The 18,514-nt window shown below is 48.7% G+C and overlaps 1 protein-coding gene across 1 annotated transcript in view; it reads left to right on the top strand.

Moving 5' to 3' along the window:
- Positions 1–14,859: 14,859 nt before the first annotated feature.
- LOC149363980 (cytochrome P450 4V2-like) overlaps positions 14,860–18,514 on the top strand; it is a 46,205-nt gene continuing 42,550 nt past the window's right edge. Inside the window, exon 1 of the mRNA XM_089573966.1 lies at positions 14,860–15,177. Within this exon, the coding sequence (XP_089430092.1) occupies positions 14,931–15,177 (247 nt within the window). The 5' untranslated portion in view covers positions 14,860–14,930. The remainder of the gene's footprint in view (positions 15,178–18,514) is intronic.

Raw genomic sequence — 18,514 nt, 5'->3', positions numbered from 1 at the left:
TGTGACGCCTCGTGCTAACGGACGACAGTATGCACCATTAAAGGCTTTCGCCGTAATATGGCAGCATTACGGAGGACTCCTCCTATGGCATGTTCTGTAGATAGAATCACGCTTGCTTTAAAATTTCGCGTTAAACTTGCGCTTCTTAGTTTACGGCGGCAATCTCGAGCGAGGCAGTCTCTAGTTTCTCGTGGGTGTAAAGGTTTGAAAGAGAGAGACAAGGAAGGAATCGCTGTCTTGCGTATGAAAGCGGAGCTACTGGTAAATGATCGACGAGTGCTCTGGAGAAAATTTAAGATCAATGGCATGGTCGATGAACACTCTTGCACAACGGGCCAATGACACAACTGGCAGCGCAAGTTTCCGCATTAAGCATTAAGAGCACCGGCAATATGCCTATGCAAAAGTGGATCTTTCGGCAACGACACCGCCTGCGGCAACGCCGGGCGTAAAGCACCGTCGCACTCGCGAGCGTGCAGAAGAAAGAAACTCGTGAGCACTCGTAACCAAGGTTGCTAGGCCGCGAAACCGAAAAACTTGGTCCCGTACGTCAGAAAACTGTGCAATGACTTAAGAAATACTTGTTTGTGTTTTCTTATCTGTCCATACGTCACATTGATGCACTAGCGATGGCTCAGACTTCAAGAGTGAGCATTTTCACAAACTTTAAAATGAGATTAAAATATGTTCTAGACCTCCCTTAAATTTAATACTTCGCTCTTATGCTCCTCACATACAAAGGAAACGTATGGCAGGCTTTTGTACAACCTTGGAATTTGATGTTTCTACCCCTTTAAGACTCCGCCTCGTATGCTGGAGCTATAGCTCAATGGGTGTACAGTTTGTCCTCACTGGGTGCCAGGCTTCTCAGAGGTGAAATGCTTTGCCCTGCTTTGCGCGCCCTTCGAATCCCCCCCAACCCCCCCCGCTCCATTTTTCTCTTTCGAATTGGGTTTTGCCTGGAAGTTTTCTTTGGGCGTTAGTCCTCATTCTTTTTTTCTTCAGTTGGCTCATGCCTGCTATAACCCTGTGTTAGGCGCGGGCTTTCTCCCACCTTTATTTTTTTGTGACTTTAACCATGGGGGTTAGACATTAGGGTGAAACGCTTGTGAAATTGTGTCTTTCCTTTATAAAAATGGTCTATAAACAGTCTATAAACTTTTCATAGGCTCCATTACCTTCCTATAGATATTTCTTTTCGTCTATCATGGACTGTCTAAAGACAAAAGTCTACTAAAAGTGTATGGCCATAAATCTATAGATTGTCTCTAGACTGTCTAAAGCATTTGTATTGCCTATAGACTGTTCCCTAGGATTTGTCTATAGAGAGTGTTTAGACTTTATAGGCAGAAGTCTAGAGAAAGTCTATATTATTCGTGAAAGGAAAACAGTAGCGCCGAAAAAAACACACAGCTGAAGAACGACGTAGGACAAACCCGTAGGAGCGCGCTTTTCCTACGTCGTCCTTCAGCTGGGTGTTTTTTTGGCGCTACTGTTTTCCTTTCACGAGTACAATGAACAATCTAGCCCAAATAGAAGTTCTTCTATAGACAATCTATAGCTTGTATACATTTTTTTTGTAAAGGTTGACCCCACCTCGTGCACGCCGAAAAGATGTTAACCGTGGCGCTCTTTGGTCAAGTTATGCTTGTGCCCACAAGTTCGAACTTGTCATCATTAGCAGCAACTACGTACATGTTCAAAGTAAAACAAAAATTATTTAAGTAGCCGAAATTAAACCTGTGATATCCCCAGCGGCGTCTTCAGTAACGCGCACGGCATTTGAGTTGACACATGAACTTAAGTGAAAACTATGAAAATGACTCCACACTGAAGCGACGGAATAGAACGTCATTAAGCAACAGAATATGCAACAACGGCCAAATTTAATGCTTAAACTATAGACAATAAATTATAGGAACTAAATTAAGCGATTTTGAAGGATCCGGCATCGTTACCAAGCCTGAAGCAGAGCGTTTGCTGAGGACGTTATCAGATTTATGACATGTTATCGCGGATATTTTCAATCGGGTTTTCAAACGTTGTGGTCTCACTTGTCTACGCGAAGCTCGACACTACAACGGCGCCATGAGCATGAGTGAGTACGTATAACCATCAACATGAAACAAAAAAAAAAGCGACGCAAAGGGTTAAGCACTCTTAAAAGAAGACTTCAAGACCGCCTGTTCTATTTCTGTAGTTCTAATAGGACAGGTTCAATATGCCTGTCTGTCTATAAAGCCCTTGTTGACGTCGTAAGGGTTTTGCCGAAGTCATGCACTGTCTATCAATACAGCGAAGGTCAAAAAAAAAAAAAAAAAGACGCGACACTATCGCAAACCGGATGAGCGCGTCTCTCTCTGATGAGGACAGGCAGACGGTGTAAAATGGACCTTTGCCACATATTCCGCTGTTCGCATTGCGTTTGGCGCCGATAGCACATACAAAGAAAGCGAACAACCTTTAAGACCAATGTGACATATGAGCCCGGAAATCTACAGCGCGTCAGAGACTGATACGATTATCAAGTGAGCGTCAGCAGCATAACAATTCGCAGTGGTTTAGCTCTGGTTAAACCTGGAGAATTGCAAAGCAACGAGGAAAGAGAAAGAGACGATGGAGAGCGCGCGGCAGCGGCGGCGGCCCCGGCACGCTAGCTGTGCACGGCTTCTGCGCATGCGCAACTGGCGAGCGCGGCAGCGGCACCTTTGAGTCACCCGCGCAGCGACGGCGGTGACGCACCAGATGTGCACCGTGTGACGTCACTGCTCGCGCATGCGCTGTATGGCCTTTCTTCAGATCCGCGAAATGGCTCGGCGACTCGCGTAGTGTTGCTTTCGCAACAAAAACAAATTCATTGGTTAAATAAATGTCGATAACTTTGCAAAATGAACCAATCATTTCATAGGGATGATCGTCACGGCTACTCTGGCTGTGGATGAGACGCTGGGTCAATCGCATTAATTCATGGCGATTATGTGTACGGTGGATGGACTGTCCAAGCAGTACATTATTCTTAGGGTTGCTCGTTTTCGGGCAAAACCCGATTTTACCCGATTTTTGCACCCCGAACGTTTTCCTAAAATATCGGGTAAAACCCGATTTTTCCCGATTTCTGAAACAATTGTGCCCACGGAATTGCTGTGCCTCCAGTTGGCGCGCAGGCGAGAGGCGGCCAAGGCGGCCGACCGACAGACAAGACAGCGCCAAAATCTCCACAAAATGGGACTGCACTTTGAAACGGAACGTCTCAGACAAAGAAGAAAACCAGTTGGCATTATGGAAACTGGGAGTCGTACTCAATCCGTTCCAGAAGCGGCTGCTGAGTCAGTCGTTTGATGACTACCGACCTCTCTTTATTTCCGTGATGGACGATGTAGGCTCGCTTCGCGAGGAGTTTAACCAGTACTTGCTGGAAGCAAGCCCCACAAATGAAGGTGCTGAAGTGATGAACTAATGGAACGACGCCACTGTGCATTACCCAAGGCTAGCAAATGCAGCGGTGTCATTGTTGTGCCTAGCTAATGGCAGCTGTGACGTTGAGCGAACGTTCTGTCAGCTAAGGTACCTGCAGAGACCAGACAGGTCTCGGATGGAAACCGAGATGTTGCGCATGCAGATGATTATGTATGTTAATAAGGACGTGTAGAACGTCGATGACCAGCCCTCGTGAATAAAATGCTTCTTTTCTCAAAACTGACTGTTGCCTTTCACTGCGAGTAATAATTAATTACCAAAAAAAAGCCAAATTGTGCAATACTTTCTTGAAAGCAGCCCAAAATATAGCCCTAATTGTTACCCATCGGTTAGAGCAAATCAAATAAATTATTAGTGGGCAAATTTAACCCGATAAAACCTGAATTTCGGAGTTTTCCTCGAAAAACCCGATTTCTCCCCAGTTATCAAGCCGAAAAATAACGCCCCATATAAAACTCGAAAACGAATAACCCTAATTATTCTCCCTAGTTTAAGCATCAGTTTTCACAGAATTCAAAACTCGCAATTTCATATTATATTCGAGGATGCGGCTCCGTCAACGCCATCGCAGCGCCATCCTTCGGAGCGTATATAGCTAGAGCGGTATGTGGCACGCCCTTTTTCAAGAAGCAATGTCTTCTATACGAAGACATTTTTCGGCGTAGCTGCTTTATGTCGTTGGGTAATTTGTAAGTTGAGAACTACTACGTAATTTGAGAACTACTACTTGGTGAACGTGTTCTTGTACGTCCTGGACGCCTTCCTCTCCATGGCAGCGTCGCACATCGTGCTCGAGGAGGGGCCCGGCCCCTACTGCTACTGCGCCGCCCTGCTCGTCGTGGCCGCCGTGGTGATCGTCGAGGTCGGCAGGGTGGGACAGCTGCACCCCGACTTGTGCAGACGCCACAGCTGGTGGAACGTGCTCAACGCGCCCATCCTGCCCCGGCCGCGACCGCCGCCTTTCGGCGGCATGGCCAGGGCTTCCACCTGAGTGCCACGTCAGGCGCCACTCACGACGGGCGGGGTCTCTTGACGACTGAGATGACTGGGCCGTCACCTGTATCACACTGCCAGTCGCCATTATATTGGAAGGAACAAGTTTTTCATTATTACTAGCGGTCATTTTTTTCCGCGTCATTACAAAGCCGTTTTGTGTGCCCCGTCTGAACTGTTTTCTGTCGCAGTGAACTCCGAAGCCAGATGCATGAATTGACTTCGGGCTGATGGGCTGATTCGCTCTCCAGGGCGTACGACAACGAAGTTTGTCGAAAGTTGCCTTCTGTAGTGGCAGGCAGTGCGCGCTGGAGTTATGTCCGAGTTACCAGAGGATACAAGCTTGGGTAATGTGCGGTGAAGCCCGGCTTCCTGTGCATGAGACTGGGCGCGCAGTACTTCACATTTATTGTTTGTAAATGAGGGATCTTGCATACATTCTGAAGGCTCTGAATGAGCTAGAACCCGAATATCTCGCAGTTCATCACGTAACGCTGTAAAGGAACCACACGTAAAGATTGTTGGGATAAGCAAGCGATGCGCCAGCAACCGTGTAGGTGCTGGCGGAGGTGATGACGCCCCATCAGCATTTGATTTCGCGCAATAGCCAGTAATTTAAGTTCGAGAAGATTATTGAAAGTGAACTGTAGGAGGACTTGGAAAGTGACTGTCTTTGTTGTGTTGTATTCATGTCTCATGCTTTATAATATTTCTTTTTCAGAATTATCATACAAGGATCTGACATAGCTGTGCGCTGAAACGGAATCATTGCGGTCGCCGCAACTACTGCATTGTGCTTTACTTTTCAGTTGTGAATATTAATCACGCGGCTAAACTCCATTGGTTTGTGTGATGTTTGGCCGCAGCTCGTGCAAAAAGTCTCGCACACACGACAAGCCAAAGACTTGGTTGCTGTAAGGGTTCGGTAGCGTTCGCGGGGGTCATCGGAACGCGGCTGGGGGTGCTCAAAGCGAAGCCTCTCCTTTCTTGGAACGCGGCCGCTCGCGAACGCGCCGGCAGGTATACGGGTGTCCCCCCACCCGCGGTACTGATTCGCGCACGTGCTGGCACGGATGTCTATTTGTGTTTGTTTTTATTTTGTGGTGGAGAGAGAGCTCTACTTTACGGCAGCTGGAGGGCTGGCCAGGCTCTTGAAGAACCAATCATGTTGAGAGCACAATATGATTGGAAGCTACGAAATGTGGGTCGGGCCTTTAGGGCTTTAAAACCGGGCCCCGGAGCTGGAAGCGGGGTTCTGCGCTAAGGAGAGATGCTACGCATCTTCGGCCACGTCGAGTAGGGGTCTCCCCTAGTATTAGCCAGATCCACCTTTTGGTTGTTTGTCTTTTTGCCGTTGTGCCTGAACTTGTATATTCTGTGTTTCTACTGTAAATATTTGTATATAAATCGTCAAGCATTCCGTTTATCCCTGCGTCTTCAAGCCTTCAAGTTGAAACCACCCGTCTCTGGCGGGGCACCTATGGTGCAAAGAAGAAGAAGAAGAACCTGTGAAAATTTACTGGCGCAGTCGACAGGATCCTGCGGCCATCGGAAGACGGCGCAGGAAGAAGATTGTAGGCAGGGTAGAAAGGCGACGGTCAAGCAACAGCAGCGTTCGAAAAAGGACCTGCAGAGAGACGGCGGCAAGGACGCAAGGACCACGGCAGTAGTCCAGCGACGCGAGACTGCATCCGGTCAAGGATAAAAACGCGTCGACAACTCGACGGTCACCGGCGGGTCGCAGCAAGTGACGACAGCGGGCACAGGACCAGCGGTGTACGGCAGTTCATCGCAGCGTCCGGTGAAAGTGGCGGTGGACTGCGACGCCAAGGAGCTGGCAATGCGGATCGACGCATCGAAACTGTGAGTTTCCTTCGTCGCATTGTTAGCGTCTCTGCGCATGTGTTCGAGCCGGTAGGACAGTTGAGGAGTACAGACGGCGGTATGGAGAGCTATCCAAGCCTGCCCTCACTTGATGTGAGGTACCAAGTGGAATTAGCGAAGGCGCGCTTAGCGTACTTTCAGGCTGAACTTGCGAAAGTGAATAGAGGAAAGGCGCCGCTGAGCGAGGAGAAACCTCAGGATGTTAAGTGCGTCTTGGATGAATTAGAAGCAAAGCGACAGCAGCTAGCGCTGGAGCTCGCTGCGCTGAAAGAGTCTAGAAGAGCCAGTGATTCAGCCAGGGAGAACTGCACCGAGTCCCGAGAGGTGAGGCCGCCTGTGCTGGAAGACAAGGGATTATGCTTGTCATGCACAGGTCAGGGAAACAGCAGTGAGGACGCTAAAAGCAATCAGCTGGTATGCGGGAACGCATCTTTGTTAGGAAACGCCGCGAAAGGTGCAGGAAGTGAAAACAGGATTCCTGAAGGACGCGGAAATACCACAGCTTTTCCGCCACCGCGGGCGGCTAGCAAAGAACAGGAGCAGCCCAATTCTGATGATCCAGGCCCAATTGAGACCAAGGTGTCCGATAACCAACATGACAACGGTCAAATTCCTGCAGGCTCGGTGACGGAGGTTGTGACCTCCGACACGTCAAAAGAGCGAACGAAAAATAGCCAGGAAGAAGTAAAAAGAGAGCCAGCTTTCCGCGAAACTGGAATCTCTGGTGGAAAAAGTATCGGGATGGAACGCAGCGCCGTCCAGTTGTCGAACGCGCCCGATGTGCGTCCGATCAGGTCATCTGATGACAGGGAAATGTGTGGCGGCTTGCCACAAGACAAATTCAGGCCGAATGACTGTGAGGGGGCTCATGCAGCCCCAGAGTTAAGCAATGCTACGGAGCCGGCAAGCTCCTATAAAGTAGGGAGCGGCAATTTAAATGTTTGCCCTTGCAGGAACAGTACGCACCGTGCTACAGGTCGCAACATCAAATGTAGCAAGACTGACCGTACTGATATATTTGGACGGCCCAGGGGCTATGCTCCTTGTGCAGCACGCGGTTCGTACCGGCGCGCCGGAGAGAGCGTGCCCTTAGGTGCGTTGTGTGGTCAGGGGTTTAGACCCATCGAGAACCGGGATGTTTTTGATCCTGGAGGGCACCGGCTTTCGAGTTCTTGCCCCGCTGTGGCACCAACCTAATGAGTATAGTGGCCATTAGGCGTTCTTAGTGTTGAGACGCGTGGTGGCTCGAACGCACACAGGGACGCTCGGTGCGACTAAGGAGGCTCACGTGGCCACTTACGGACGTCGTGCGAGTGCTACTGAACGCCCCACTTGCGAGCGTCTGTGTGTGTGTGTGTGCTCGTTCGCGAGCAGGACGCGGGTGTGCATGCAAGTGAACTGAGTAGCCTGTCAACTTGGACTCCGTTTTACGGCGCAAGCAAGCGTGTCACCGCGTGTATTTGAGTGTGCAATTTGCTTGTGTTGTGTTGGTGCCCGTGTGCATTTTTTTTTGTTTTTGGTTTTGTTCGTGCCAGTGTTTGTGTAGCTGCGGTATGTCACCCACAGGGTGGTTTTGTGACCCGTACCGATCCCTTTGTTATAATTCTAAAAGTGGCATTTGAGCCCTTTGTAGAATCTTGGGAAGGGCGTGTAAGGGTTCGGTAGCGTTCGCGGGGGTCATCAGAACGCGGCTGGGGGTGCTCAAAGCGAAGCCTCTCCTTTCTTGGAACGCGGCCGCTCGCGAACGCGCCGGCAGGTATACGGGTGTCCCCCCACCCGCGGTACTGATTCGCGCACGTGCTGGCACGGATGTCTATTTGTGTTTGTTTTTATTTTGTGGTGGAGAGAGAGCTCTACTTTACGGCAGCTGGAGGGCTGGCCAGGCTCTTGAAGAACCAATCATGTTGAGAGCACAATATGATTGGAAGCTACGAAATGTGGGCCGGGCCGTTAGGGCTTTAAAACCGGGCCCCGGAGCTGGAAGCGGGGTTCTGCGCTAAGGAGAGATGCTACGCATCTTCGGCCACGCCGAGTAGGGGTCTCCCCTAGTATTAGCCAGATCCACCTTTTGGTTGTTTGTCTTTTTGCCGTTGTGCCTGAACTTGTATATTCTGTGTTTCTACTGTAAATATTTGTATATAAATCGTCAAGCATTCCGTTTATCCCTGCGTCTTCAAGCCTTCAAGTTGAAACCACCCGTCTCTGGCGGGGCACCTATGGTGCAAAGAAGAAGAAGAAGAACCTGTGAAAATTTACTGTTGCATTGCTGGAATCATTGTGTTCTCCCTTGGTTGAGTTTAGGGTTTGAGGGTTTGGTCCGCATATGACCAAAGATGGTCATATGCGGAGAAGTTTATTGCTCACCTCCGCGCTACTAAAACCTCCTGCGGTTACCAAATGGGCCGCGTGAACTGCTGTGGTCATCGCTCATGTGCATCAAGTGTTGCGCAAATGGGCGCAATAGGGCTGGCCAACTAACCGCATCGGTAAGCTTCTCGCTACCACCGTGTGTAAGCAGCTGACGTGCAAGGCCAAATTCGGTGTAATGGGAGGCCGATTAGAGAAACGCATTAACAGATCGTTCACCCTGTTTTTTTCCTGATCACGTGCGCGCACGGCTGATAAGGCGTCGGCGCCAAAGGTGCATCCGCATGCATTTGGAGAGGAGAGGTGCTCCGCCATGGACGGTAATTTGTTTCGGTTCTTTTATTTTTTGTTTCTGCAACTGCCTGAGCTAAAAAGAAACCAGTCCTGAACAAGGATGTCACAAGGCGAAATGGGAGGCCTTACTGTGCATAAGGTCGTGGGGCACTGTGTATACAGGGCGACAAGTTTTTCTTGCCCAGTGTCCCCACCATCCCAAACTGATTTGCTGTTACCTGATCTACGCCAGCCAAGTTCCCACTTTGCATAGCATGCAAGCTTTTGCTTACTTCCTCCTTCGTTACCAGCGGGTTGTTCAATTCTTCCACACCACTAACTTCATCTTTAACATTCTGGTTGCTTCAGCTACTACAGAGGTCTGCGTAGAATTCTTTGGATGCTTTAGCTATCATATCCATATTGGTAACAACACTGCACTCTTTGTCTCTGATGGCGTACATCTCATTTTTGGCATTAACTAATTTACCTAATTTTCATTTGATCGCTTTTAGACTACCTCCCTTCTTTAGAGCCTGCTCGATCCTGTACACATTACACTCCATTATGTTAGTTACCTTACACTTATTGGTTAGCTTCGACACTTCTACAAACTCCGCCATATCAATGGGGTTAAATGCTTCATACTTTGGCGTTTCTTAATCAGGTCTTTTGTATCCTGAGAGAGCTTGCCAGTTTCCTGTCCAACCACCCTAGCTCCTACTTGTCATCATCATCATCATCATCATCAGCCTGACTACACCCACTGCAGGGCAAAGGCCTTTGCCATGTCTCTCCAATTAACCTTGTCCTTTGTCAGTTGCCGCCACTGTATCCCCGCAAACTTCTTAATCTCATCCGCCCACCTAACTTTCTGCCGTCCCCTGCTACGTTTGCTTTCTCTTGGAATCCACTCCGTTACCCTTAAGGACTAGCGGTTATCTTGCCTTCGCATTACATGTCCTGCCCAAGCCCATGTATTCCTCTTGATTTCAACTAAGATGTCATTACCCCAGATGTCATTGCGCGCTATATATTCCTCTCTGTGAGATTATCACTCTTCTGAAAACTAAGGTCATCGTCCTCCGTTAAAGAGAAAGATCTGCTCTCCAGTGATATCCTGAATCCATCTACTTTCCCTCTTATCGCGAACTTGCTCACGTAATTATTATTTACTATTTTCCTCCTTTCCTTGTATAAATATAGGATATAGCTCAAAATTTCACCATTCTATGGACCCTACATCTCACCTTGCTGAGCACCTCCACAACCTGCCCTATGTCAGGATACGCGCACAATATAAAGCCTAGTTCATTTTAGTCTCGCCGCTCGAGTTCTTTCAAATCACTCTCCTCCCGTTTGTCGAACAAGGTATGATAAGTAAAAAAAAAAAAAACTTCGTTTACGCCGTATATACTGGTGGCTAAATGGAAGGACAGGAAACCAAAGAAAGGCGAGAACAACAAGAATAAGGGATATGAATTACTTCATGGATTGCTCAAGTAAACTTCGAATAAGGAGTAGAGAGAGTAGGAACGAAGAAGAGAAACAAAACGAATTTAAGAGCTATACCAGTGAGAAAGGAGGAGTATTTACGATTTTACGATGTAGGACACAAAGACGCGGACGCGCGCGCGCACACACACACACACGCACGCACGCGTGCACACACGCGCACACGCACGCGCGCACACACACGCGCGCACACACACGCGCACACACACACGCGCACCCACGCACACACACACGCGCACCCACGCACACACACACGCACGCGCACGTGCGCGCGTGCACGCGCATTCGCTGCTAGTGGCGTAATTGCACACATTGCCGTTTTCACTGAAAGCGTAGCAAACCTGGCCGTTTGCTGAGCAGTCAGCAGCCACTCGTGTTTGTTTCCTTTCACCTTTGCGACAGGGACGCTGGAGTAAGAGAGAAATCGGTTCGGCCTTGCCGGTGGCACCTCACAGCTTATTTTCACTGCACATATGTTCCGCGCGGATGCCACGCACTCGCGTCTTTTCCTCCTCTCCAAGCGTTGCTTACACCAGGCGCCCGACGACGAATTACATCATCGCGCGGCTGTTCGTAAGCCATGCCTCGTATCCCATCGTGAGTCAATCTCCAGCGTCCACACAACAACCACACTTGCCCAGCGGCAACCGGTCGCGATTTTGCTGCGTTTACGACTTTGTTGAGAGACTATAGAGAAATTTAGAATCGGAACCCATGCTTAGGGGGTAGGGGGCCTGCGGCGAGTGGATGATTTTTGTCGTCCAAGCGCCCTTTCGGCTGTAAACAGAAAATCTAAATTCTTAATCTCTAGAATTTAATTTCATGTACATTTTCATTTACATGGATACGCTAAATGAGTCGTTCTAGTAATGAAGTAATGAGTCCAGAGCGCAAGAATGGGCCTGGCAGCCGCGGACGGAGGCGCCATCTTTTGAGCCCTGCCACTACGACCTCTCTTGCTACGTTTAGTGGAAGTGCAGGGTATCGGTGATCCCAGTACCTCTCGCCGTCAATAATAAAAACCACGTACTACTTTAAATTCAGTGCTTGTAACCGTTTCATAACAGAGCGGCACCGACCTGTTAGAGCAACCCTCGCCCTCGGACTGTATCTGAATGGCGACCAAACAACACCTACTCCTACTAGCTAAGCCTGTTAGTCATCCAAATCCAAAAGCAACCTTCACATCTGAGGATTTTTTGTCGCTAGAGGTCTGTGGTGCGGGCATCTTGGCACAAACAAAAAGCTTCACGCGCCATTCCTTTGCTGCAAACGTGAGGCACAGCTTATTGGCAATGACGAATAGATGGTGAGGCGAGCGGCCACGCTATGTGAGGCCGCCATATTACCCAGAATATCCTACGTTAGTGGGCCATGCCATTTAGCCGTTGTTTGGTTGGTAGGGAGCTTTAGTTTAGCAGGCTTTTCGTGATTGCGTGCTTAGCGGAATAACGGCTCCAGAGTGCGTATGCGCAGTACGCTAGCAAGGAAATAGCTTTTGCGTACGCAAGCAATTTTAAGAAATTAGCACTGCAACTTTCGCGCACTTAACATGAAAACATGGCGGTGCCTATACCAAACGAAAGCCGATTGGTTCAGCTGAAGGAGCAGTCGTCGTTCTGCACGTTTACCACTAACTGCTGATGTTGCCTTTCGAAATGACTGACTTTAGTTCGACGACAAAGTGAAAGCGGTAATTCGGATCAGTCTGAGGTACACTCACGACTGTGGCGCGCCGAGACCTAATTGACGCTCGAGCAGCGCTGCAAATGTCTTCAACTTTTTATGCTATTTATATCCTCGGAACGTAACACAGCTGCTCGGAACGTAACAGAAATAGGTCTTGAGCTTTGTCACGGTCTTTTACATATCGCCACAATTTCACACGGCAATTCTATCAAATTTAAAAAAGCATTTCGAGCAAAACATCCCATGTGATAGAAAGCACTAATCTTGCGTGGTTTGTATTCAGCATATCCTTAACTACAGACGGCGCCACTGTGAATACGTTTAATATTTCGCATAATTTAAATTGCGGAGGCATTGCTTGAGCATTCCGCTGGCGGAAATTAGCGTTACTGCACAAAATCTCTGTAAAAGACTCTGATACGTAAAGTTTTGGCAACTTGGTGGCGGTGGCGACCACTTTAAAAGTGCCTTTGGCGTTCTTTCAAAGTAGGTTGCGTATAGTTTTCAGAACGCTAAACTAATACTCTCTGCGGTGAGAAATTGCTTGCCGCACGCTAACATAATTTCCCTTAGGTCCGCTGCCCCGGTAACGCTATACATACAGGGTGTTTCACCTAAAACTTTCTGCAATTTTTAAAAATAAGCTATTTGAATTAGATGCGCGCTTTTTCTGGCATAGCATTGTCAGTGGTGTAGTACATCATAATGCAGCTAAGACGTGATAACTAGCAGGCTCGTTAACCAATATTTAATAGTTAACTTTTAAACTATTACCGTTGGGCTCCTTAATTATCGAGAGGCATGTAGCCCACCGTAAGTAATGTCCATATTTGTTTTTAGAATTTCGAGAACGCGATTATCCTCGGCGCTGTGGCCCAACAAATTTCGCCTACATCGCGCCAAAATACATGCGGTTTGAGAAGCTTGCAGGCAAAGCAACCTCTCCAGTGAACCCAATTCGTTGAGAAAGCCAAAATTTGTTGGGCCACAGCGCCGAGGATAATCGCGTTCTCGAAATTCTAAAAACGAATATGGACATTACTTACGGTGTGCTACATGCCTCTCAATAATTAAGGAGCCAAACGGTAATAGTTTAAAAGTTAACTATTAAATATTGGTTAACAAGCCTGCTAGTTAGCACGTCTTAGCTGCATTATGATCCACTACACCACTGACAATGCTATGCCAGAAAAAGCGCGCATCTAAATCAAATAGCTTATTTTTAAAAATTGCAGAAAGTCTTAGGTGAAGCACCCTGTATACTCTTTAGTGTCGCCCGTCGTCCCAAAGAAGCAAGAGATGCTTGTGTTCTGCGTATGCGCACTGACGCCCCGCTACTCCCTCATTCCGTTAACCGACAGGGCCACCATACATTAAAACTTTCTTATACTTCTTTCGATGGTTTCGACCTGTTTATGTCTGCGGCGTCCCTGCACTGAGAAAAAGTAGTAGGGTTTTAACGCAGTGAAACCGAGTAGACTTGTGAAAGCCTGGTTGGCTCATGGTTTTGCTTTTATGAGTCGTCGGCACGTGTGGCGACGATATTAGACTCAGGTTAAGCTCTGCTCGAGGTGAACCTGATCGTTTCAGTTCACGCCATAGATGGAAGCTGATGAAGAAGACGATGTGAAATGCACAGCGCCAGAGTGTGCTGCAGTTTAACACGAGGCGTGATCGGCTGAGGCGATAGTGTAGCTCCTTCGTGCAGTGGCCAGCGAAGCTGATCTGTCCGACCTCCCCCCCCCCCCCCCTCCCCCCGGGTTCGAAACCCAGTCGCGGCAATATCTACTTCACTTATGGATTGGGCAGTTGCTATCTGAGTAAAGCTGTTAATTAATATGCTAGCTTTTCCCAAGGTCGCCTTCAAGGTCAAGCTTCAAACTCCATGAGCCGGTTAGACCTCGTGCAGTAGTGCTTCCGCACTGAAACAATTTCCAGTGGGACAACGTGTACTGTAAGCTGTTTTGAAAAAGTAAACTCAAGTGTTTATTGCAAGCAGAATCGATTAGTTTTCAGCAAAGGCGAGCCATTGCGTTCTTTATGCTTTCACGCCGGTTGCTTTCTGGAAACGGTAGGGCGCACCGATAGACACGCGGCTTTTGTGCAATGTCTGCGCGAGAGCGTGATCCGCCTTGAACATTACAGCGTTCGGAGTAAAGAGGAACGAGTGTCGGTCCTGCAGCACATGGTTTCCCAATGCCCGCAGACTTGGTTTCCCAATGCCCGCAGACGTGGTTTCCCAATGCCCGCAGACGTGCTGCGCCCTCAAAGGATTCATTTGCGGGCCTTGACCACACATACGCTGCGTGCCTTAAGGCGGAAAACTAGCGACGAAGCCCTTAAGGAGTGTTTTTCTTTGCACCGCGTCGCTCAGACTTAGGAGGAGCACGAGCGAAGGCTGCTTTGCATTCGAAAGCCTACCGCAGTCAGGCTTGCAGGACTTCTACCCAACTCGCCGCGCATAACTGGTTGTTTCTGCAAGGTCAGCGCGCATTGTAGGCCAGACGCATTCAGCGGAAAAACCATTTCACTGCTGGCTTCACCGTGGACCATCGGTGCACGTGGTCCCATAGAAGAGATAGGGGGTTGTGGATCTCTAGGGAGGACGAAACTTGAAAAAAGCTTTCGCTGAGTGAAGGGGACAGGTTCGGCATCCGGTCAGTGTAAACCTTGGGAGAGCTCTTCGTGAACAGAGCTTAGAGACATCCCGGAGACGTCGTTTCGATTCAATCATGGATGTGGCTTGGCACGCCCGCGATCTGCGTGATCGGCTGGCGGTGAATGTGACTCCCGTGCTTGTGGCCTCCGTCGTGGTCTCGCTGGTGGCGTTCGCTTGGAACCATGTGGTCATGCTCATTAGTGCCTGGAAGATGCTAAGGAAGGTTCCCGGGCCTCCGGACTGGCTGCCCATGGCCTACGTGGCGGGAGTAAAGAACGCCATCTCGAAACAGTCGTCGACACCGGAGGAGTTCAAATTTAGTAAGACTGCTTGTGAAATTTCAAATTGTGCCGTCCCTTTGTTCTTGCTCGTTGATTTGTAAGTTGCGAAGCTAACGACGCGCTTCTTAATTTATAAGGTCACTGAGGACAAGTTTACGTTGGTCTGCATCGATATATTACCTCATTACAATGACACAGACGCTACTTTCACTGAAGACGGATTTCAAATGAGCTAGAGAAGGCCAAAAAATAAAATACAAGTGTTGTCATCACCGTCTGATTTCGCAAGTGAAGTGCGGTAAGTGTACAGGAATTTTCAACTGGAATCCCAGGGGCTAGACTACACTGTATTTCTTATGAAAATGGTGATCACGGGGTCCTTACAGCATAAAGCATGTGTTTGAACCAAGGGACGGGAAAAGTTTTAAATACAATGCTCTGAGCATTAAATGCATCGCTGGCTTGCTACCGGAAAACATTAATGTACCAGTTAGACTTGAGTTCAGGTCCTCCTCAGGTGGGATGGGGGTCCGTTTCGGCGCGACGCGTTGCAGGATGGAAATAAAGCGTAGACAAACTTCTTTGCACAAATTTACAGCTTGGTTTATTTACAAACTATTTACACATCAACCCGGGTGGTCGCTATAGCATCAAGAACGATTGGGAGCGTCAGGCCAGAGCTCGCCCCTACGAAACTCTGTCCTGCCTGACCGACTTAGCGCGCTCTACGCATAGCGGCTCCTCGTTATTTGGAACGTGGCCAGCTCAAAGCTAGACCCTGTCCGTCTCTCGCGACTCCGACTCTCCACCAAGAGCCCTCTGCCAAAGTCTCCCTTTTTGGCGCCAAAACATCTCCTTAAATAAGTTTCCCCAGCATTCTGGGGACCATTTTAGTGGCCAATCAAAAATGAGCTTCTTAGAACCAATCGGAGAATTTTCTCTAGAATTTAAGAGACCAATGACACGCCGGTACCCACGAGCTTGTTTGCTCGCGAGGACCGCATGCCTTTCAAGAAGCCGATCGCGCTTCCCCACTTTTCCCCAAACTTCCAAGCAACACTGAAAAGATAACAAAATACACACAAGCACAACTGCCACCAGCTGTGGCTCCAAACACAGATACCGGGTGACATCCGAGCTCCTAGCAGCGCTCATTACGCGCCATCCAGCAGTACGACCGTTCGCACGTGCACCCAGCGGCTTTCCACGCAAGCCTCCCTCTTCAAGCGTGCTTGAAGCTTTCTTTGACACTGTTCGACGCCGCTGCCGAACAGCCATGAAACTTAACCCAGACAATCCTCCGGGGTGCAAGACGCGCACGCACTGTCCGCGGAGCTGGTCTATTCCGGCACCCCTCACTGCCGTTACTACTTTTACTTTTTGTTGCGAAAGCAACACTACGCGAGCCGCCCAGCCATTTTGCGGAGCTGACGAAAGGCCATACTGCGCATGCGCCAGGAGCAACGTCACACGGCGCACAGCTGGCGCGCCGCCGCCGTCGCTGCGCGGGTGACTCATAGGTGCCGCCGCCGCGCTTGCCAGTTGCGCATGCACAGTAGCGGCACATACCTAGCGTGCCGGGGCTGCCGCCGCTGCCACGCCTTCTCCATCGCCCCTCTCTCTCTCTCTCTCTCTCTCTCTCTCTCTCTCTCTCCTCGTTGCTTTTTGGAACGGCATGCCCTCTGCCAGCAACATTTGCTGTGTTTGTTTATGAACAGCTGGGCGACCGTCGCCGGGGAGGCGGCCACTCGACGAGCCGCTTAGAACATCTGAAAACAAGGACCTAGTCAGTGGCGCCCGGGGTGAGATGTGGATGACCCACTGCCCGGAGGCCCGCAAACTCAACTGTACCTACCTTGAAAAAGACTTGGAATTGGTTTTTAGTAGGAACCAAAATTGGATGGAGTTTTCCTCAATTTACGTTTAAAATTATCAGTGGCCGCTGGCCATATACATCCGGAAAAAAATTGTTCCGCCTGTGCGGTTTACGCAGGCCACAAGAAAACCAAATAGTTTTCCAAGCGGAAACGACAACATGCAATACAACATGCGTTTACATTGTGATGTAAAGAGATCAAATGTGAAATCGCGACTTTGAAACACCAGGATGTGTCGAAAAACGTCTTGAATGATGTGAGATCCAAACAGTTTTTTTCCCTCAGAAATGCAGGTGACACTGGAAACAAATAACCAATTGATAATAAATTGATATATCGATAAGAATCAATTGAAATGAATCAATCTTTACGCTGTTAAACTCAACTTAGCAATTGTTCGAGAGCAATGTATCCACTCCTGCTTTGACTGCCAAGAGGCAGTTGGCAGTATTTGATAAATAATAAATAAATAAACAATACTATTACGCGTGATAAATCTGCCCAATTGTGACTACATGTCGGAGGACAAGGTGCCAAGGTCACTGTTTTGAAAATGTTATCTACTAAGTTTGCTCGATAAGATGAAAAAGCACTCGTGGTGAGACGCGATGAGTGTTTAAGTCATGGAACAAAGAAATCCGTGTAGAAAATTCTAAAAAAAAAATTACGCAGTGGCTTAGCTCTGGTTAAGCCTGGATATACAAGCGAAAAGCTGAAGTTGTGCCAATTTAAAACCAATTTGGTTTGACGTCATGGATGTCGCGCGCACAATGCACTGGGAGCACCACGATAGCGGTGGAGGCGTTCGGCCGTCCACACACTGCGTGTACAGAGGCGGAGGAGGAGACATGCGTGTAGTGAATGCGGTGCTGTCTTAGAAGGTTGCTTTAGAGACATGTGCTTAGGTCTCCATTCCTTTCGGGTGTGTACACCAAGATATGAGAAACAGGCATTTCCTTTTCTTAACACCAATTTTCATTTCATTTCATTTTCCTTAAGGCCCTTTAGGCGCGGTTCAAGTATCCACCGAGATATCAGAGAGACAGGCGTCGTGTCCTTTCCTTAAAACCAATTTTCTTTTCATTTTCCTTCCCTTACGGCGCTGTTCGGGTGTCCACCAAGATATGAGAGTTTCCTGGCGCACTGTTTGTCTTTTATTTATTTTTTATTTGTGCCGCGTGTGACGTCACTCGGTTTCGCGCATGCGCAGCTGTAGCAAATCTTAGCTCCGACGGCTCACGCGAAGCGCGGCTGTGGTGCGGGTAGTGAAGCTTTTCGCTTCAAAAGGCTGCGAGTTCGCTTTACTCGAAATTGCCGACATAGAAAACAACTGTGTACGTAATGCTCTCTGTAAATTGTGCATAGTGCCTAAAAGGATTGAACGGTGCACGGAGTAGGGGCGTGCAAGTAGAAAGGGCATGAGTATCCTTCGCGTCCCGGTTGGTATCGCTCACTATATCTGATTAATCGCGAAGTATCGCTGACACTGATTAGCGCCA

The sequence above is a fragment of the Amblyomma mixtum genome, chromosome 2 (assembly GCF_055824585.1).
Source record: "Amblyomma mixtum isolate Tamu chromosome 2, ASM5582458v1, whole genome shotgun sequence".
Lineage (NCBI taxonomy): Eukaryota > Metazoa > Arthropoda > Arachnida > Ixodida > Ixodidae > Amblyomma > Amblyomma mixtum.
The sequence above is the reverse complement of the archived record's forward strand: the minus strand, read 5'-3'. Positions and strand labels throughout refer to the sequence as shown.